The sequence below is a fragment of the Phaseolus vulgaris genome, chromosome 3, assembly GCF_051622355.1.
Source record: "Phaseolus vulgaris cultivar YP4 chromosome 3, ASM5162235v1, whole genome shotgun sequence".
Lineage (NCBI taxonomy): Eukaryota > Viridiplantae > Streptophyta > Magnoliopsida > Fabales > Fabaceae > Phaseolus > Phaseolus vulgaris.
The window spans coordinates 37360234-37383765 of NC_143500.1; the positions used below are offsets into that span (position 1 = coordinate 37360234).

Sequence of the window (23532 nt, forward strand, 5' to 3'; positions counted from 1 at the left end):
TCTGCTTTCTTTTCGTTTCTTTTTGCCATTTTTTTATTTAAGCGAATTCGGAAATCATAATAGTTGCTCTTAGGAATCGGTTCAGTCCCACGTAGCATTTTAAAGCTTCTTTTGTTTTTTTTTTTTGCTTCTAGCTAGATTTGTGTCGTACTATGATCATCATAAGCTTATATCCGGTTTGTCTCGTCAATTAGGCCATTTCCTTTTGTACTTTTTTCATACCTTCTTAATTTCTACAATATATTAAACGCATTCTAGAAATTAACTTCAAGAATAATTAATTTCTTAGGCATAGACAATTTTTTTCATAACTGCTATGTATAACTCTCTTAAGTACTCCCGGTACTGTTTGCAATATATTTGATGATTAAAACAAAAAGTCATATAGAAGAGGCTATCATACTAGTCATTCAACACACTCTCCGATACCCTCTGTTCTCATTCAAAGAAAAATCAAAATATTTCTTTGATTATTGTTGTAAGGATTAGCATTTGATGTAGCTGGTCTAGCAGCAAGTACATGAGCAACTGCGTTAGTTTCTTTCTTATTAAACTTCACTTGAAAATGAGGAAATTGGGAAAGGATATGACTATAATCACTGATGATAGCTTCAGAGTATTCCAAACTTAGATGTTTTAGTCTATCCACCATTTTCTTGCAATTCAACATAAAAATTGCATTGGTTAACTGAAATGTACAACCCATTTTAAAACATTTAATAAGTTCAATGTCTTCCCTTCAACCACTTGCACGCAAGACATCATTCAATTTGTCTTGGCCTACACAAAAGAACCAATATCATCTCTAATGCAAAAGCCCAATCCTGTTTTTTTCATTTGCACATGGAAAATTGCATCAACATTACTTCACAAAGTCTAAGAGGTGCAGTCTAAACTGACCCTTAGCAGCAATGTGGGTATTAACATTGATTCTCTTAGCAACACTCCAATCCTTCAACGCCTGTCTTGCTCTTTGAATCACATCATTAGCACCATACTAAATAGTGTCTTTAATCATCATCTAGCATGGAAAGTAAAGTGAAACAAGCTTGATAAAAACTCTTTCCATTGGTCAAAATTAGTTGTATGTAGTTCCATAAACCAGCAATTTGCCAACATTGGTCACTGCAATGACATGTTTGTGGCCAACGTACTCCAACCCTACATCACTGTGAACACATCCTAAGACACAATTCCCCCTCACCCCCTCCTTTACTTCTAAGATTTGACCTTAATGGTAGACAATTTCTGCAAACTCTTCACAAGAAAAGTTTCATACGTGGGGGACTTTAAGTTTCCAGTTTATCATCCAATTTCCATCCATCTTCAGATGATTTGCATCCAGAATATTGTTCTTAAAAAACCTATAATCAGACTTCAGAGAATACACCATTTTTCTCATGACCCAAATCTTCTTATTATTATGAAGTGACTGGAATAGAGGAACCTCGCTAATGGCTACCACATAATAAACATTAAAATACTAGTTTATGAGATGCATGTTCCAACTCTTTTCTGCATATACGATAATATATGAAATAATGTTGCTCGTTGAGGAAGAAATCAAATTATCAACTTTAAACTATTAGACTTTTTAAACAGAAAGAATATGGAAGCCAAGGCCAAGTAGTAATGGTAAGCCCAAGTAAAAACGGAAGATAAAGTTTTGTGACTTGTTATTGTAACGTTCAAAAAGAATATCCCGTAAATGATCTGATTTAAAAGTATGTAGCAATCACTCATATACAAAAGAAAAGAAAGAAAGACGACTCTCGAGGTCCTGCACCATTACCCTTCTAGACGCTCCTCCTGAAACTTTTCTAGAGTATGCACCTGAGTGTGCTCTTATACGTAATATTTTTGTGATTTGATAATAAACCACCCTTAAATTCTCACTAGATATCTTAATCAACAAATAGAAATCTTAATTTATGTGACTTATATTATTAATAAAATTAAGAAATATTTGTTATAATATTTGTTTAATATCTATACATAGTCATGATTCACATATCATTCCAAAGTTGTGACTTTAAAAAAATATGTTTATTTAAAATAAAAAAATTATAAAAAATTAAAACTTAAAGATTAAAGTTTAAAATATAAAAATTAAAAATAAATTATAAACAAAAGAATTGAATAATTTAATTATGAAGAATTTACACTCATCTCTCTTATTACTTTCTTAAATCACATATGTGTTCTCTTTAGTTTTAAAATAAACATTATACTATGAAAAAGCACTCATATTTCTTATTTTATTTATATTTATATTTGTATTAAAATTTGATGTAAATATAATAATAATTTAATAAATTTAATTCTATATTGTATAACTATTTTTTTTATATTAAAATAATATTTCCTAAAAGATACGATTTATTATATTTTTATAAGATCATTTATAACCGAGTGATTATATTTTTTATATTGTAAGTATACAGTAGTTACATCATTCAACTTTTTTTCTATAATATCTTTATTTTTTATATTCTAAAACTTTTTTTACTTTTTTATTTACTATTCAATATGTTAAATTTAATTAAGGAGCTGAGTGTCAGTTTTTCAAAAACATAAAATAAATTTATATATGTTTAAAGACTAGAGAGTATTTTGTGGAAAACATAATAGAGGATTTTAGATTTTGGTTATTTGTCACATTAATACTTAATTCCTTATTACACGAATAGGCCCAATTTAGTGTAGTTATAAAAGATTTTAGGATAAAATTGTGTCATTATTTTTTAGTTTCCTAATTCTTAGAAAAATCACTTTGATATCTTATTTAAATTAAATTTCATAAAAAAAAACTCCATGCATACAGCAGACAACTCAAGCTGGCATAGTTGACAACAGATACACTTCACATGGAAGGATAAATACTTTATTTCAAACTTGACTCAAATGCTGGGATCCAAGTGTTACTTGAAGTATCACAATGTGAAAAACAAGTAAATTGAAAAAAAAAATTGTTTCCTCCCATCATTAAACTGTGTGTTTGGGAAAGAATGTTCATACTCAATAAAATCATTATATATATTCTAATTTTAAAAGCCAAAATAATTAGTTATTATATTAATTAAATTAAAAATTATTTTATAAATTAAAAAATTATTAGTGTTTAAAGTAATTTTTATTGTTAATAAAAAATTTTAAAATAATTTTTAAATTATATTTAACTATATTTTAGCTACTATCTACTTACATTACAAAGAAAATCATCAAATTGCAACTAATTTTAGAGACCAAAATAACTAGTTACCATTAGATTAAATTAGAAACTATTTTAGAGACTAAATAAATTATTGGTATCTATAATAATTTTTATTATTAATAAAAATTTATGAAGTAATTTTTAAATTTAACTATTAACTACCAATTTATAAGCTACCTTAGATACAAATAATTTTTTAGTCTCTAGATTAGTATCTAATTTAGTTAATATAGTAACTAATTATTTGTTGTCTCTAATTTTGATTGTTATTTATTAAATTTATTGTAGTGTTATGTTCCAAATTAGTCTCTATTAGTCTTTTAGAGATTAATAGCTAAAATTTTATAATTAATTTATATACCAATTTAGAAACTATTTTATAATATTATTTTAATAATAAAAACAATATAATAATTTTATAATATCTAAATTAGTATTTAATTTAGTTAATATAATAATTAATTATTTTTTATTTATAAATTTAATTATTATTTAATATTTTTTAATGACTTATATCACCAAGATTTGCATGAACAGTAACTGTTGTGACTGTGCACTGGAACCCCAACATAGGTATGTATATGGTTTCAGTATCAGACCTTGTCTATTGGGTTATTTAGACATTGAACACTTAAGTTGGGCACTGTCTTAGGTAGCATTTGATAATGCTTCTTAAGGTTACAAGAAGGAAAAACAAATAAGTTATGGAGCATACCTTTTTGCACTTGGGTTGGTGAGTGAAAAAATTTGGAGGTGTGTACCTGAATTTTAAATGTTGGAGGGGGAGAAATAAATTATTTGATGGTTTCAAGATTGTTTTAGTTTTTATTAATCTTTACATTATTTTTTTATAAATTTAAATATGTTACATGAACCACCCACATTTGAAAATCCATGTATTACTTTATATCTGTTTTTTTTTTATCAGCAATAAAATAAATAAATAAATAGGGACCACTTCACGGGTGGTCCAACCCTTATACAGAAATACTTGACATCAGTCTCCTATTAGAACGCCTACCAAATTAGCAAAGGGATAACCATACCAACACTAACCAATGTTAATGAATCAACCTCATACAAGCCAAAGGATTTAAAACCCAACTAGAATAAGGGAAATAAGCAGAACGAGACTTTGCATAAATCCAAGACCATACCTTTACTTGCACCGAAGCGAACACTTCAGACACATCTACCACACCTCTATTGAAGATGACCGAGTTCCTATGTTTCCAGATTTCGCTCACAATGCCAACCCAAATTGTACCCCAAACTTCGTTATCCGAAACAGAAGCCTGACTCATCCAGAATTGTGAAAAATTTGACTTAGGATCCTTGTGAATTACAGACGACACACCAAGCCACTTAAAGCACAGACACCAGACACGCCAAGCAAACCTGCAAACAAAGAACAAGTGACAAGATGACTCCTCCTCCTCCCCACACAAACAACACAAGAGATTTTCTACCGCCACTCCGCGCCTTACCAAGTTAACCCTAGAGGCAATCCTATTCTCCAACACCCTCCAAGCAGTGAACAGAGCAGATGGCAAGGCTTTGCACCTCCACAACTTACTATACACAGGAGAATACTCCCCTCCTCTAACCCGCCTTACCTGAACATAGGCAGAGTTGACTGAGAAAGTTTGACTCTCCCCAATCTTCCAGACCCAACTGTCCGCCTCCCCAAAAACCAACTTCACCTCTTGCAAACTTTGAAACAGCTGTTCAACCAAAGACTTCTCCCAGTCGAAAAAGGATCTACGCCAGTCCAAATTCCACACCCATTCACCATTATACCAATACCCAAGCTCAGCCATTTTTGCGTTTTTAGCCGAGCTTAGAGAGAAAAGTCTCGGAAAAACTCCCTTCAAAGTACCACAGCTCAACCAACTATCCTCCCAAAAAGAAATCTCCTTACCATCCCCCACTTTCCACTTAAACCCATCTTCAAAACTTCTACCCCAACCCTCTGAATCCCACACCTCCTTCAAATCTTTCCACCAGAGAGAGCCCCTACTAGACTTACCGCCTTCTCTCAAACTTCTCCAACCACCATACTTAGAATCAAGAATCTCTTTCCACAAACCTCCTTTATCCGTACCCAGTCTCCAAATCCACTTTCCTAATAAAGCCAAGTTAAATTTCCTAAGATCAATGATTCCAAGACCTCCAGAATCCCGAGGCTCACACACCTTATCCCAAGAAGCCCAAGCGATCTTCCTTCCATCAGAGCCCCACCCCAAAGGAAATTCCTTTGGATCCGAACTAACTTGTCTGCCACCACAGAAGGCAGTTTAAATAAAGACATAAAAAATAACGGGATTGAAGAAAGAACAGACTTGATTAAACAAATTCTCCCTGCCATTGACAGGCACCTGCCTTTCCACCTAGACAGTTTATTCTGAACTTTCTCTAACACCCCGTTCCAAAAAGCACTGCGCTTATGACACCCTCCTACCGGTAGCCCCAAGTAAACAAATGGAGTTACCATCACATTACAATTGAGAATAGCCGCAAAACGCTGAAGCGAACTCGAATCCAACCCCAACCCGCCCAATTTGCTTTTTAAGAAATTCACCTTAAGCCCAGAAGCTAGCTCAAAACAAAGCAAAATCGCCTTAATATTGAAGATACTTTTGGTATTAGCTTCATAGAAGAATAAAGTATCATCAGCATATTGCAACATATTCACCTTTACTTTAGCTCTTCCAACCTCCAAACTATCAATCAAATTCTTCTCTTCTGCCATCCTAGAAACTCCAGCCAACCCTTCTGCAACTAAAAGGAAGAGAAACGGAGCTAGTGGATCACCTTGGCGAAGACCCTTCCTAGGAGTAAATTCCCTAGTAGGACTACCATTCACCAACACAGAAACTGAAGCAGATTCTAAGCAACATTTTATCCACTTAATCCATTTAGCACAGAAACCCAACCGATCAAGCATATAATAAATGAATTCCCAACTAACCGAGTCATACGCCTTCTCATAGTCGACTTTGAAGAACACACAACTCTTCCTCTTTCTTTTATATTCCTCCAACACCTCATTAGCTACTAACACACTGTCCAACAAACCCCTACCTTCAAGAAAAGCTGACTGTCTCAAATCAATAACTTTACTAATTACCTTTTTCAAGCGTAGAGACAACACTTTTGAGATAATTTTATACAAGCATCCAACTAACGAAATAGGTCTGAACTCGCCGAGTTGCTGAGGGTTTTCTACTTTCGGGACGAGACGGAGGAATGAAGCATTTGAACCTCTAGGCCAATGACTTTTAGATGCGAAATCCTTCACAGCTGACACCACATCCAACCTTACAATATCCCAGCAGAACTTTAAGAAACCAAAGTTAAATCCGTCAGGACCTGGACTCTTTGAACTTTCACAATTCCAAACTGCATCCCTTATTTCTTCTTCAGAGAAGTCACCGACCAACAACTCGTTATCAGCTTGCGAGATAGAATTAAACCTTACATTGTCCAATCTAACCGTACAAGCTTCATTTCTGGCAAACCTATCTTCAAAGTAATCCCTAACCTTGTCCTTGATCTCAACCTTATCCTGCTCCACCTTCCATCAACAAACAACCCATGTAACTCGTTCCTCGCCCTTCTCCACTTTACTGAAGAGTGAAAAAACTTTGTATTAAGATCACCCTGTTTCAACCACTTCTGTCTTGCTTTTTGAAAAATGACTGCCTCTTGCTTAAACAAAACTTTATTAAGTTCAGCAAGGAGCGACCTTCTTTCCTCCCTTTCTGACTCTTCTAAACCTCTATCATCATCACGTACGTCTAACTCGTTAATCCTCTTTTGTAACTCCTCTCTAGCAAGGTTAACATCCCCGAAGACTTCTTTGTTCCATACTTTTAGATCAGCTTTAAGCTTTTTCAATTTTTCTTTGAAAATATAAATCCCACCTCCTTGAACATCATAGCTAGCCCATTTCAAACTCACGAATTCTTTGAATCTTCTATCTTTTTGCCATACATCCAGACTCCTAAAAGGTCTTGGTCCCCAGTCGACAACCACTTCCTTAAGGACAATTGCACAATGGTCAGAGATAGATCTGTTAAGGACAAATTGTTGGCAACTAGGCCAAGCTTCGAGCCATTCCTTTGATACAAGAACCCTGTCAATTCTGCTCTTCACCATACCATTAGGCTTATACCAAGTGAACTTCCTTCCTACCAACGGAATATCAACCAATTCTGATTTTTCAATAAAATCGTTAAAGCCATTAATTTCTCTAGAATAATCTGACACCGAGATCAAACTCTTCCTCTCCTCCTGTCGTCTAATGGAATTAAAGTCTCCAATAACGCACCAAGCCTTTGAAATTTGATTCAACCTGTAACTATTAATCTCTTCCCAAACCTCTTTCTTCTCCCGAAAGGAACCCGAGCAGTATACGTTCACTATTGTTACTTGTAACCCATTGCCTACCTTCCACAAGCCCTCAATAATAGAGAAATTCCTACCATTAACAAAACTAGACACCTGAAAAGACTTATTATTCCAAATCGTAAGGACCCCACCAACACTATTATTCGCTTTATTTTCGACCCAATCAACTTCATTATTCCCCCAAAGAAGACAAACTTTCTCCCTACTAAACTCAGAACATTTCGTCTCTTGTAAGCACACCATGTCCGCCCTTTCCTTATTGATCAACTCACTTAAGTATTTTCTTTTCAGGGTGCCTCCCAACCCTCTAACATTCAAACTAATTATTTTCATCAACAAACGTTCTTAACTCCTCCCTTGACTTCCTCGCCTTGCAATCAACCTGATAAGTCAAAGCTTGTAAACTACTAATAACTATGTCTTCATTACCAGGGTGAGAATACCCTGCTTCTTTACCAACACTCCAAACACTAAAAGCTTCGTTCTTATCATTTTTCACCCAAAAAATTCTGTTGCAATTTTCAATTGCACTATCAGCCATGAAAAGAGAATCCTTCCTCGCAGTAGGTTGCTGAACTAGAAAAACTGCCTGATCCACCCTTACATCCACCAAATTAGTGGCATCAAACGGGACATCTGTAGGGACATTCTTATCCACCTCAACATTCGGTACCTTCAGAGAGATAAGGGACAGGGAATGATTGACTTCGTTCACCTCAAAAAAACTGGCCACTTCCTTATCCTGCTCACAAACAACAACACCGTCTTGCTCCAGCGACCTTACCTCCACATTTTGTTGTCCACTTCTTTCTCCAACAAGTAACCCTGATGCCACCCCAACCGAGGAGGACACCTCCCCAAACTCCACGCTCACATTCTCCTTAGCAACCCCCCTCCAAAACCCTTCAACTCCGTCCAACTTCTCGGGTGCAAGGACTGCGTAACCAGCGCCACACGTAGGAGCTCCAACCACCGAAGAGACGACATTCACCTTGATAAAGCAATCACACATTTCTTTACTTACATATGTAAATGTAAATGTGATTATTAAATGATGTAAATATTTGTTTGAATAGTATATGATCATGAAGAGTTATATCATGACTTATACTTGGGATATTTAATATTGTATATAATCTTTTCATTAAATTTCTTCAATTCATTTAATAATTTTCCCCAAATAAAAATAAAAAGTAAGATTAAAACGGGAAATCTATCTAATTCAAAATCATATAATCTGAATTGAATTGTGTAAATTTTAAATAGTAAACCAAATTGATTGGAAAATGAATAAAAAAATATATTTCTTTTATAATGAGTTTCAATTTGATTTTGATTTTGATTTAATTAGCAAATTCTCCCATGTTGTTTATATTCCCCTAGGTAGGGTGTAAGTATTCTTTTGCTCAATTTTAGTATAATTTTGAGCAAATCCAATTAAAAAAACATTATTTTTTAATTATTTATTAATTAAACTCAACCTAACTTACTATAAATTATATTTTTGTATCGATTAACGAAAGCAATTGTTCTGGTACCACAAATATAATCTCACATCACTCAGCAATCGAGGTTAAGGGTAATTTATATACTCCCTCAATTTACCGAGGTGTCATTTAAAGACAAAATCGTAATGAAATACTGACCTCAAAAGTAGATAATACATCGGATACAGTGATTGACCCTAACAATGCTATCTCTCGAACTTGAGGTCGGATGTTAGGGTACGCCGCAATATCTACCTTGCTAACAAATACTTAGGGAATTAATACTAGGGTAAAATTGTTCTCTCCTTTATTTGCGAAAACAACATCACTTATATAGTGATGTTTAGGGTTACAAAATTTGGGCTTTTATATGAGCCCCTTAACATTTACTATTAGCACTATCCTAATTCCTTATGAAGTCCCTCATCCAAAAGGGTTGTTTGGTTTGTCTATTGGGTCTCCTTGGGACATTGGGCTCTTCTCTATCATTGCCTTCCGCTGGACACTCAACTTTTTCCTTAAAGTTTGAAGTTGCACGGTTCTCTATTGGGCCTCCTTGGGGCATTGGGCCACGATTAGGGTTTGCAAGGGTGTCACCAGTGCTTGGAATGTTCTGGAGGTTGGGTGACGTGGGAAGTGGAGCGGCCGTAGGAGACCAAGTCACGTGCGTCTTCGTAAATGCGTTCCCAGGTGGCGTGTGCGGAGTGGGTAGTTCAAGCGGTGTTGTCAGAGGGTTATTAGGGTTGGCGGAAGGAGGTAAGTTTAGAAGAGGTGTGGGGTTCGTACTTGAGGTAGATGAACTCTCTGGAGATACCCCTTTGAACTGACGGAGAAAAGAGACGTGAAACACCGGGTGGATACGTGATGTCGAGGGAAGTATGAGCTCGTAGGCCACCTTTCCTATGCGACGCACAATCTTGTAGGGGCCTGAAAAACGAGGAGTGAGCTTGGGTGAGCGGCGCCGTTCAAGCGAGTGTTAACGGTTGCAGACGAAGCCATACCCACTCGCCGACGGTGAAGGAGAGTTCAGTGCGGTGGTTGTCCGTCTGGGCACACATCCGTTGGCGGTTGGGGTGGAGGTTGTGCTTCAAGTGATGGATGACGATGGTGTGCTCGTGTAGCAGGTCCGAAATCGTGGTGCCTGTTCGGGGTGTGTGGAGTATGTCAATGGCGGTATGTGGCGGTCGTCCATATAATGCGTGGAAAGGGGAGGTGTCAATGGAGGAATGGTAAGACATATTATACCATAACTCTGCGAGGTGAAGAAATCTGTACCATGAATGGGGGTGGTGACTGGCAAAATAGCGAAGGTAAACTTCTAATCCCCTATTCAAAACCTCTGTTTGACCATCAGTTTGAGGATGGTATGAAGAACTGAAACGTACTGTTGTTCCTTGGGCTTTGAACAGGTTCCGCCAAAAGGTGCTCGTGAAAATAGGGTCTCGGTCCGATACGATGCTCGTGGGGAGTCCATGTAAGCGGCAGATCTCAGCGGAGAACCTTTGAGCGAGGGTTTGGGTTGTGTAGTGAGTGGGTAAGGCCAAGAAGTGAGTGTACTGGGACAGACGGTCACAGATCATCCAAATTACAGTGTGGCAAGCAGATGGAAGTAAGTGTGTAATGAAGTCCATAGAGATGTCTGCCCAGACTTGATCTGGTATAGGCAGGGGTTGAATTAATCCTTGTGGTTTTTGTGGCAGGTACTTATTTTGTTGATACACCGAGCAATGTTGTATGAACTCCTTGGTGTCTCTTGTCAATCCTGGCCAATAGAAGGATGCAGCTACCTTGGACATTATGGGTTTCACCCGAGAGTGTCCCCCTATGGGTGAATCGTGAAACTCGATGATAATGCGCCTGCAGAAATCTTGAGTTTGGGGAAGAAAAATCTGGTTGCGGAAGAAGAGTAGGCCTTGGCTAGTGGAGAATTGACTGGGTAATGGTTGGTTGCTGGTGAGTGACAGTATTAAATTTTTGTCCTCTTTGGTGTTGAAGTATTGTTGTAACTCTTTGAATATGATGGGGATCGGTGAGGAGACAGCTAACAATACCAAGAGGGGTGGCGGCTCTTGGCGGGATAGTGCATCAGCCAAAACATTGTGTTTTCCAGGTTTGTAAATTATTTTAAAGTCATACCCTTGGAGTTTTGTTGTCCACTTTTGTTGTTCTGGTGTCTGGATTGTTTGTGATAGCAGTGTATTGAGGCTCTTTTGATCTATGTATATTGTGAAATGGTTCCCTAACAAGTATTGACGCCATTTTTTTACTGCTTCTGTGATTGCATACATCTCTCTCACATACACTGATGCTGCTTGGAGACGGGGACACATCTTTTTGCTGAAAAAGGCGATTGGGTGACTAGCTTGGTTGAGGACTGCTCCGACGGCCACTGCGGAGGCATCAGTGTCTACCACAAAAGGTTGTGTGAAATTTGGAAGATGTAGGTTAGGGACTTTAGCTATTTCCGCCTTCACTGTTGTAAATGCCTGTTGTGCCGTGTTTGGCCATGTAAATTTTTGACAATGTAATAAATCGGTGAGAGGAGCGGCGAGAGTGGCGTAATCACAAACGAATTTTCTGTAAAATCCGGTGAGGCCGAGGAATGCTCTTAAAGTTGTGAGTGACCGTGGTTGTGACCATTTTGTGATTGCCTTTATTTTTTCTGGGTCAGGGGCCACTCCAGCTTGGGAAATGATGTGGCCCAAGTAACTGACTTTTGAAGTAGCAAAACTGCATTTAGAAAGCTTAGCAAACAATAGATGTGTTTGTAACAATTTCAGAATAAGCTCGAAATGGAGCAAATAGTTCTGCAGTGTGGGGCTGTAAATAAGAATGTCATAAAAAAAACTAAAACAAACCATCTAAGAAAAGGTCGTAATAGATCATTCATGGTTGCTTGAAATGTGGAGGGAGCATTAGTCAAACCAAAAGGCATAACTAGAAATTCATAGTGTTCATTTATGGTCCTGAAGGCTGGTTTGTGAGTGTCATTTGGGTTGGGCCTAATTTGGTGGTACCCTGAGAATAGGTCAATTTTGGTAAAAATTGTAGCTGACCCCAATTCATCTAGCAATTCATCAATAATGGGTATGGGAAAGCGGTCACGGATGGTGACTGCATTGAATGCCCGATAATCAACACAAAAGCGCCATGTCTCGTCTTTCTTTTTGATGAGCAGGACTGGGGATGAAAAAGGGCTGGTACTGGGTTTGATGAACGCTTCCTACAACATCTCTGCAATTAAGTGGGTGATTGTGTGTTTTTAAGAATGGGGGTATCTGTACGGGCGTACATTAACTGGACCAGTTTTGGGTAAGAGGGGAATATGGTGGTCATGGGGTCTTGGTGGGGGTAGACCGTGGGGTGGTTTGAAGATGGACCTGTGTTTGCATAGGATAGTTTGAATGGACTGGAGTAATTGGTAAAGTGGGGAGGATGGTGTTTGTAAGCTAGTTTCCAGGGAAATTGGAATCATGGAATGTGTGTTAATTGATAATAAATGAAGTGAAGCAATGGTGTGGTCGGAAATGTTGTGGCAAAGTTGATGGTACGTATCTTGTGTTGGGGTTGGTGGGTTTATTGTTGTGAGGGTGATTTGTTTATTGAGGTGGGTGAAGGCCATGCCGGGAATTGCAAAATCTGCTTGAATGGGGCCCAAAGTGCGCAACCATTCAATTCCTAGAACTACATCAACACCCTCTATAGGTAAAAGACAGAAGGGAATCGTGAAAACTGAGTTTTGGAGAGATATATGTACCTCTGGACAAATGCCTTGACATGTTATGAAGGCACCGCTTCACCATAACTCGAAAAGGTGGGCTGGGCTGAATGGGTAGGTGTAAATGTTTGGCAATGTGAGGTTGAAGGATGTTGTGTGAGCTGCCAAAGTCTATGAGAACAGTAACTGGTAAATTATGATGGTGTGGTCGGAAATGTTGTGGCAAAGTTGATGGTACGTATCTTGTGTTGGGGTTGGTGGGTTTATTGCTGTGAGGGTGATTTGTTTATTGAGGTGGGTGAAGGCCATGCTGGGGATTGCAAAATCTGCTTGAATGGGGCCCAAAGTGCGCAACCATTCAATTCCTAGAACTACATCAGCACCCTCTATAGGTAAAAGATAGAAGGGAATCGTGAAAACTGAGTTTTGGAGAGATATATGTACCTCTGAACAAATGCCTTGACATGTTATGAAGGCACCGTTTCCCACCATAACTCGAAAAGGTGGGCTGGGCTGAATGGGTAGGTGTAAATGTTTAGCAATGTGAGGTTGAAGGATGTTGTGTGAGCTGCCAAAGTCTATGAGAACAGTAACTGATAAATTATGGATGAGACCTTGGACCTTTAGAGTTTGAGGGGAAAATTTTCCTGTGAGAGCATAGGGAGATAGGTGGAAATGAACCATATCTTCTGTCTGGTCAAGATCTGGAGGGGTGTGTAGAATTTCAGGGACTGGTTCTGTGTCATCTAAGAGGAGGAGAAAACGTGATATGGAGCATTTATGACCTAGTAGAAATTTCTCATCACAGTTATAACATAGGCCAAGAGCTCTGTGTTCTTGCATTTGGGTGGGACTGAGGCGTTTAATTGGAAGGGTATGAGGTGTGGGTTGATGCTTTGAGATCGGTTAATGTTGGTGTTGATGGGATTCAAAACAGTGGTTTATGTAGGGGGTCGGGTTGGTTTAGGTTTGGAATCTTTAATTTTGTCTTCAATAAGCTTAGCTAGGCCAATAGCTTGTGGGATGGAATAAGGGTTCAGGATTGCAAGTTCTCTCCGGATCTCAAGGTTGAGACCTGATATGAAGCAGTTAAGGATGGTTTCTGAACTTAAGCCATGGACACAAATGCATAATTTTTCAAATCTGGTTTGGTAGTCCGTGACTGTGGTTTGTTGGTGGAGTTTGAAAAGTTCAGCTTGATGGTTTGTGTATGAGGAAAACCCAAAACGTAATTCTAAGGAACGTGTGAAGGATGACCAATCAATAATAAGATGATTTTGGTGCATCCATTTAAACCAGCTAAGGGCTTCCCCTCTCATGTGAAAAGGAACCATGGATAATCTATTTTCTGGGGAAATGTGATAAAAGTTGAAGTATTGTTCTGCTTGGAACAGCCAGTCCAGGGGGTCGGATCCTTCAAAAAAAGTAAGTTGGAGTTTGGGTGGTTTGATTGGTGGAAGAGGCGGGGGCACGGTGGTGGTTTGTTCATGTGAACTAATAAATGGTGATGATTGAGGAATAGGAATAGTGGAAACCTAGTCCTGCAACACCGTAATGGAAGAATGAAGGAAATCATTCCTTGCCTCAAGGTTGGACTGACGAGCTTCATTAGCCTCCATTTGAGACTGGATGGAAGTGAGGCAGTCCTGGATGGCCTGAAGAATGTCTTCCAATTCTTTGGGTATAAGTTTGGGAGGCATGGAGAAAGTCGATGAAAGCACCAATGTTAGGGTATGCCGCAATTTCTACCTTGCTAACAAATACTCAGGGAATTAATATTAGGGTAAAATTGTTCTCTCCTTTATTTCCGAAAACAACATCACTTATATAGTGATGTTTAGGGTTACAAAATTTGGGCTTTTATATGAGCCCCTTAACATTTACTATTAGCACTACCCTAATTCCTTATGAAGTCCCTCATCCAAAAGGGTTGTTTGGTTTGTCTATTGGGCCTCCTTGAGACATTGGACTCTTCTCTATCATTAGAACACTGACGTCGTGCGAAACGAAAATTTGTTCTGAACCCTTCAACTAGAGAGAAACCACCCCCTTAAACCTCGATGGGGGGTTTGTTCATAATTAACCGAGTTGTTAAAAAAATACTTAAAGTTGCCTACAAAATTAAATTGTTTAAAATAAAAATCACATTATTGTTTTATTAATTTTAATTTTAAAAATTACTCTTAGATAAAAAAAAATATTAGATTAAATTAAAGTATAAAATATAATATTAAAAAATATGCTTCAAACTGTTTTAAAATTTGGTTTAACTTTACAATAGTTAAAATAATTAGATTTAATTACTGCACTTTTTACTAACGCGTGGATCTTTTAGGAATGAAATTAAGTGTTTATTTTACTGCGTCACATTTTCTCAAATTCACTAGGTGAAACACTAGTTCCACTTACATAATAAATGTACCGGTAGTAATATGTTGACATAAAAAAAATATACACTTAACAAATAAATAAATTAATATTTTAATTATATTTAATTTACTTTTAATTTAAAATATTATTATATTATTATAATGTAGTTTGTGAATTATATGTATTTTACTTTTTAATGTCAATAAAATATTTTTCTAAATGTACAACGGGCCGAGATGTACTATTCAGAACATTTTAGATATGTAGCTCCTTCAATTTTCATAGATCTTGTACTTCGTATAAGATTAATACATTAATTATCAATATTTATGTTAATATAAATGTATTAGCATAAAAATATAAGCTATCTTTATAAAAATGAACAATATTATGTTAAAATACATATTCAATAATATTTATTATCTTTAATTATAAAATATTTAAAATTAACTTGAGTATGAGGTAACCTTCTTCAAGAACCTACAGATAGCTAAATACAGAGAACTGTTAGAAGCACACATAAAAAAAATCTGAAGTGTATGCACAACGAAAGAGATATGATCTACTAAATCCATAAAAAGTTACAGGACAATAAAGTTTTATTCCCTTCACATATAAAAAAATATTATTTTATTAAAAAAATTATTAAGTGATTGTTTTTTACTTTTAGAGAGTATGAAAGAAACTTCATTCAAAATTATAAATTTTTTATTAATGTAATGTCTATTTGACTTATCAGATTAAGATTTTTTTTTTTTAATCAGACACCATTCTTTTTAACTTTTAAAATTGTTGGGGGAATTCCGGAAGATGCAATTTTACAAGTGAGATAAATTCAACTTATATTATAAGAATAAGTTACTTAAATAAAAGGGTACTGTTATATTGATACCACATAGTAATAAACACACTGTAATTAACACTTACTTTGACACCACACAGTAATAAATTGACAAGCCAATAAATTAATATTTTAATTATATTTAATTTAAACATTATTATATTATTATAATGGATTTCAATTATATGTGTTTTACGTTTTTGGGTGTAAAAAAAATATTTTCCTAAATAAAATTGATATTAATAACTTTTAGTTAACAACTTCAATAGGTATTAATAAACTGAGTGGTTGAGGTTATAAATAATGGGTTGTGTTGTCCCCAGATAAACTAAAAAACACTGGAGAATGCAGTCAAGTAAGCCATGCATATCAGACAACTCAAGCTGGCATAGTTGATAAATCAGATACAATTCACATGGCAGGATAAATATTTTATATATGTCTCTCTTTACTCGAAGTTTAACATGAAGCAACAGACCCCAACTACTTCTTTTGTACTTTGATTTATTATTGCCCCAAGTACTGCTTAATCATTAATTTAAGCAATTCAAAAAATTATCCTACTCAGCACTGCATATATACACACGCACAGGCACACTAGCATAATTTATACTTACTGCAAATGACTGAGAAACTCAATTCACACTCACCATAGCTAGCAGTTTAGCACTGCATAATCTAATACTGTTTTTTGATTCTAGCTACATGCATAATCATGCCCACATAGTTTATATAATTTAATAGGGTCGCTCTCCAACATAATTGCCCACGGGATCATAATTACAAGTCATGAACACATCTCCATCATCGCATACAACTCGTGCACATCCAATTCTTCTGGTGCTCTTCCACACTATCTGAGTGTAATGGCCACACATCTGACCCGGTACACAGGAATTAGTGGCATAGGTGTAGTACTTCTCTTCATCAGCCCACACTCTAACACCATCAGATGGTGTCCACTCTGAGCCACTACCCCAAAAAATGTTCTCTCCAAGCTTGAAATCATTTTCTGGGAAAGAATGTTCGAGTTTACAATCTGCTTTCCTTTGACTAGCCCACCATCTTGCGTACTGCTCCAGCTGGAAGTCCCACATCAGCGGAAGCTCCCACTTGGTTGCTCTCACCAAGTTGTGCCTGAACAAGAACTCCAGTGACTCCGCCATGCAACCCCAGCATAGTTGCTTTGACACCCTGTATATGGTTTCATTATCAGGCCTTTTCTGTTGGGTCAATTGAGGAATTGAAGAGTTAGATTGGGGACTGACTGGGAGAGTGTTAGAATTGCTGGTGAAGGTGACAAGAATTAGGAGCAAGAAGAGGACCAAACGGCCTTTCATTTTGTCACTTGGGTTGGTGTGTGGCACAAATTTTTAGCTATGTTGGGGTTTAAGAATGTTGTTGGAATTTAGCTAGTGTTGGAGGGAGTTAGATCACTTGCGATTTAGGTGCCGTGAGGAATAATCCCCAATTGTTAAAGTGTGTGCTTAATATTTTAATATTAACTAGAGCTTCTAAATGTACTATAGATTGCGGAGATATCGAGCGTGAGCTAAACGCATGTGAAGTGTGGGAGTGAGAAAAATGTACATGGCAATTATGCTCTGTGATCGATGATTGTAGTTACCCCGTGAGCCAGGTCCCTGTTGTGCCCGTGAGTTCTCTTGTCCTTATTATGAGACCTCAGTGCCTACCATAGTATGTTCTAGAATTAACCACGACACGTGTCACAACTCAAGTCCCAAAGCACTTCCACATGCCTAATGTAAGAAGCTAGTATTGCATAGACTTCTCCAAGAATTTTGTCACGAGATGGTTTTTTTTTACCATCATGGTTTTTTTTTTTCCTTTCCTAAAACGGGATCGTTTTTAAAAAAATTATAAATTTAAATAAATCGTGTCAACTTAGCACAATTTTATCACATACGTCAACTTGAAATCGTATCAATTTGGCATCACTCTGTTCACGTTATATATATATATATATATATTAATTTTGTTGTAAAATTTAATTGTTTATATATTAAGTAATAAGTTATGTAATGTTTAAAATTAATTTGATACATAATTTTTTAAGGGGGTTAGTTTTAAGTAATAAAAAATTGGATAATCGTGTATGGATCATGTTTGACGGTAATGTAACAATTAATTTTGTTATTAGATTAATAAAAAATATGAACAAAATGTTATTGCATTTGGAAATAAATAGAGAAATGAGAATTAATTATTTGGAAAATAAATAACGAATTGTGAGGACTTTCAAGCTATACATCTGCATTGTCCACGTAATTGTTGTTTGTTCATCTTGTCATTTACATCTAACGACATTTATGGCCCCAGTGTACATTCCCTACAATATTTCCAAGACGTATGAGGTCTAATTTAATTAAGTTCAAAATCAAGATTATTGTTCTACTTACACGAGACCGAATTTCTTACTTAACCCCATGATGCGTCGACATCAATCAGAAAGATCTAGTACTCAACGTATTCGTAACGAAAAAATTATTTATCAAATTAATTTCAAATATTACATAACTTATAATTTTAATTATAATTAAAAAATTATAATATATATTTATTTAAAAACAATAAATTTTTTAAAAAAAATATGACGTGGACAAAGTCGTGCCAACTTGACACGACTTCATGTTGACGTGGCAAAGGCGTGCCAAGTTGGCACGACTTGTCCAAATTTGAATACTTTTTAAAAACAACCTTATTTTAGTAAAAAAAAAAAAATCCTCTATGATAAAATAAAACCGTCACAAAAGGTCCTAAATCAGTTGTCTGTAAAAAAACTATTTTTATATAAAAGAAATTTTCATTACTATTTGATTTTCATATAGTTTACTCTCATTACTAGAAAAAATAATTTAATAATTACACCGAATAAATTTTGTTCTCATATAATTATTATTATTATATTTATTAATATTAATACTATTATTAATATTATAAATAATAATATTAATATGTCAATATTAATAATATTGTTAATAAAAATATTTATATTAATAATAATATTGAATTTATTTATGGATATAAATTTGTGGATAATGTAAAATTTATCTACATATAGAGATCTATGAGTAATAATTTGTAGATAATGCTGAATTTATTTACGAATTGAGATCCGTGGATAATATTTCGTAGATAAAGCTAAATTTATCGACAAATTCATATTTGTGGATAATATCCGTATATAATGTTGATTTACCTATGAATTCAAAGTCATGAATAAATTTTTTTCGATAAATTTGATTTTTTTGTAGTGTCTATGGAACTTTTAATGGTAATAGCTTTGAGTGTGCAAATTATTTGAAAAATTTGGAATAACAAACTTAAAAGTTGTTTTTAAGCCTTGATTCAATATTATAAGTTCTTGATAGATAACATCTTTAAATGGTGGAGGATTAAAATTATAAAGATGTAATTCCTTATACAAACATTACTGATTTTGTGTTGTATGTAATAATTTGCATTCATCTTGACATAGTATATGCGGCTAGTATTATTAGTAATTTTATGTTAAATCTTGAATGAGCTTATTTTGGAAAAATATTTAAGTCAATTCTAAGATATTTGAAGGAATCACTTAAAAGGATTTTAATTTATGGTGTAGTTATAAGAAAGATAATAGACACTCCAAATAAAAAGGTTTATAGACGTAAAGTATGTTGGATGTTTTGGCTCCAGATAGTCTCTCACAGAACATATATATATATATATATATATATATATATATATATATATATATATATATATTAATTGTGTTACATTGTTATAACTTAGAAAGTCTCTCACTAGTAAGAATTGATGAGTTGAAAGTTTAGAATCAGGTTTTCACTATCTGCTATGATAACAACAATTTCACACAGTTGCTAAAAAACCTAGTCTACCATAAAATGACCAAGCATATTGACATCAAGTTATATTTTGTAAGAAAAGATAGTGCTCATGAGTTTCTTAAGGTTATGAAGGTTTCAACAAATCATGATTCCTTGACAAAAGTTCAACCCAATAACAAGTTCTCTCATTGTTTAGATTTGGTTCATTTGATTGAAGATTAAGCCTATGATGGGCTTATAATAAAATTCATAATGAGTTTTGCTCACAAGAATTTCTTTTGAACCAAAATCTAGATTTGTTGATATTAGCTAAGTTAATTAGTTTGTTTAAGGTGTTTGTAGTCATCTGATGGTAAGCATCAGATGCACCTTGGTCATGCAGATAAATTATTTTATCATTTAGTAGTCCATCTATGTTTTAACTTACTTAGTTGGTTTGAGAAGTGTGGACCACATGTCACATTTAGTTGGAGTGATGTGTAGTGTGATTTAAAACTTTAGTTATAATGAAATATTATATATGTGTGTAATGTTGATTGAGTGAACATATTTATTGTGAGTGTGGAAAAGAGTAATTATTCAAGTTTAATATCTGAAGTCTTATTTGTAATTTGAGAAAAAAACTTATTCATAGTGATTTGTTTGTAGACTTGTAGACATAAATTAAAGTTCTTTAATACTCAAATTGAACACGTTAAATTATTGTGTTATGTGTTGGAGATCCCACATCGACTAGAGATTAGAGCCTTTCATTGTATATAAGTGGGTGCAAACCTCAACCTTATGAGCCGGTTTTATGGGGTTGAGTTAGGCTTAAAGTCCACTACGTAATATGGTATCAGAGCCATTTCGAGCCTATCCTAGCGAGTATTTGTTGGGCATATCGTGCCACCCGCTATCGGGCCGCTATCGGACTACCCATAATATATAGTCCCATGCACGAGTTGGCAGTCTCGGCGTGAGGGGGGGTGTTGGAGATCCCACATCGACTAGAGATTAGAGCCTTTCATTGTATATAAGTGGGTGCAAACCTCAATCCTATGAGCCGGTTTTATGGGATTGAGTTACGCTTAAAGTCCACTTCGTAATATTATGTTCTTTCCTTTTTGTATTTCTTATTCTTGTTCTTTTTTTTTTTGTGATGTTCTTGAAAAACATTAACTTAGTGAACTTGTGTTAAATATAAAAAATTGACTATTGTTGTGTCATGGTAGAAATTGGTGATAAAGTTGTAGTTTGTCGCTACAACATGGTGATGGCAATGTGAGTTTTCCATAATGACTCGTTATTACTACTTTGGGTGTCATGGAATGACTTTGCAGAATAGATATGGTAGAAGTTGCATAGTGAAACACGACACTCCAATATGAAACGAAGGAGGAGAAACCCATGTTCTTGTGACCCGACCAACCTGAGGCAATTAAATCCTAATCTTTTATTTTTTTTAAAAAGGAGTTGGGCTATTCAACCTGACCCGAGCCAAACGTTACAACAAAATATTAACCTAAGTACCCAGCTCACATTGAATGTACTCACCTAGCAACCTCTTTCATTATTATACAACCTCATCGTCAGGGTCGTTCTCAACACTATTGTCGTTGATTCTTTTATTTAGTGCCACACCCTTCCTTTTTTTTTCATTCCAATTTTTTTATGCAAAAAAAAATCCTATTTTCCATCAATAACAATGGCCATTGAATAGCACAGTTAAAAAACCTCCAGAAAAATGACTCAAGTTGAAAATATTGTCATTTGGTGGATGAATCAAACTTAAACAAACTGTTTGTAATTACTATGAAAAAATTATGAAAAGAGTAATTATTAAAGCAAAAGAACATATAATGACAAATAAGGGAAATGTAAGACTAAAGAGGTTTCAAGATATGATTAATGTTGCATAAATGTAGACATGGCTATGATGTGGATTCTAGATCGTCGACTTCTAGTTATAGGATTATCTTTGTAGCAGGAACAATGTCATGGAAATCCATATTATAAAAATTTATTTGTTTTTTTTCTAAAAAAAATAATGTATTGTTGTCATATAAGTTGTTAATGAGATCTTGTAGATGTAAAAATTTCTAAAGAGTTCTATCACAAAGAAAAAAAAATATGTTTTATATTGTGATAGTCAAAGTACAATTCATCTCAACAAGAACTCAAACCTTTCATTAAAGATCAAAATATATTGACGTTCAATATTTCATTCAAGATCAAAACATATTGAGGTTTCAATATCTAATGATGCATTGAAAAGTAAACAATTATCATTAAATTCATTAAATTCATATAGATGAGAATGACTTAAATATATGACAAAGAATTTAAGTATGAGAAAAATTTTATTTTAGTCCACGTCAACTTGATTAAAAAAAATATAAATATTTTTCTTTATGTGTTACTACTCCATTATGCAACTTAATGAATACATTCTTTTGCTTGTCATGAGAAGATAGAGAATATGTTTTATACCAATTATTCCATACATTTAGTTGTCTTTATTATATAGCTAAATATTCATTGAATTTTTCTTGTGCTGTTATTCACATTATTGTGAAGAGAAAATCTTTTATTAAAAAATTAATGGTGTATCATTAATTATTATTTTAATTATTAATTCCTAACTTTTGCTTACATAATTTCATTTATTTCTTGACTTTCATTAGTCTCATTGGTCTCTAATGTTAGTGACTAAACAAATGGGTCAGCAGAGATACAAAATGCAGAGGAATAGGATAATGAGTTTGTTTTATATATTACTCTCTTTTTTTTGTCTATGAGACTTCATATTAAAGTAATGCTTTTCTATAATTGAAAGAATTTCGGGGGTGAAATATTTGATTGAAGTGTAAAAAAAAATATAGAAATCAATTTTAGAAATAAAAAATAATTAATTACTATATTGACTAAATTATATACTATTTTATAGACTAAAAAATTATTAGTTTTTAAATTAGTTTATATTATTGATAATAGTTTATAATTTGGTATCTAATTAACTATCAAGGTTTTTGCTATCAAATTTAGAATCTAAACAATTGGTAGTTAAAACTTTGGTATCTAATTAGATACTAATCTAAAAACTATTTATCACTAATAGAAACTAATGTAGAAACGTAGTATTTGTTTTAGTCTGTGAAATAGTATCTAATTTAATCAATATGATAACTAATTATTTTTAGTCTCTAAAATTGATTTTTATTTAATAATTTTCTAGTAGTGTATATGCAAATTTTACTGATAATGATAAGACATCTAAAAATTATTATTTTATTATAATATATTTAAAAAATAGAATTATTATCTGTACTGTTTAAAAAATTTATTCAAATTTTATTCTCTTCCAGGCCTCACTCAAAACTGTGGGTTTACTACATTGATCATACTTATGGAAGAGCATTTTGTAAAACCAAACTAGAATTCATAATAACAAAGCATTTGCATAGAAAATTCAACACTTGCGAACAAAATATTATAGTCATAGTGATAGAATATGCACATGATTGAGTCAGTATATGGCTAACCTTATTTTTCTGAATAATGTGAACCATTTAAAAACTTCCCTAATTGCAATTCTCCGTAACTAGAAAAGAAAAAAAGAACAAGAGATTCAAATTTTGTAATTGGAATCACATAAA

General features: G+C 34.4%; 1 protein-coding gene and 1 pseudogene across 1 annotated transcript; both read right to left on the reverse strand.

Moving 5' to 3' along the window:
* Nucleotides 1-13003: 13003 nt before the first annotated feature.
* LOC150028830 (uncharacterized) lies at nucleotides 13004-14166 on the reverse strand (annotated as a pseudogene).
* Nucleotides 14167-16501: 2335 nt separating this feature from the next.
* Nucleotides 16502-17680, reverse strand: LOC137807364 (pathogenesis-related protein PR-1). Its single transcript, XM_068607975.2, has one exon. The coding sequence runs from the start codon at nucleotides 17381-17383 to the stop codon at nucleotides 16781-16783; it is 603 nt and encodes a 200-aa protein (XP_068464076.1). The 5' UTR covers nucleotides 17384-17680; the 3' UTR covers nucleotides 16502-16780.
* Nucleotides 17681-23532: the final 5852 nt, after the last annotated feature.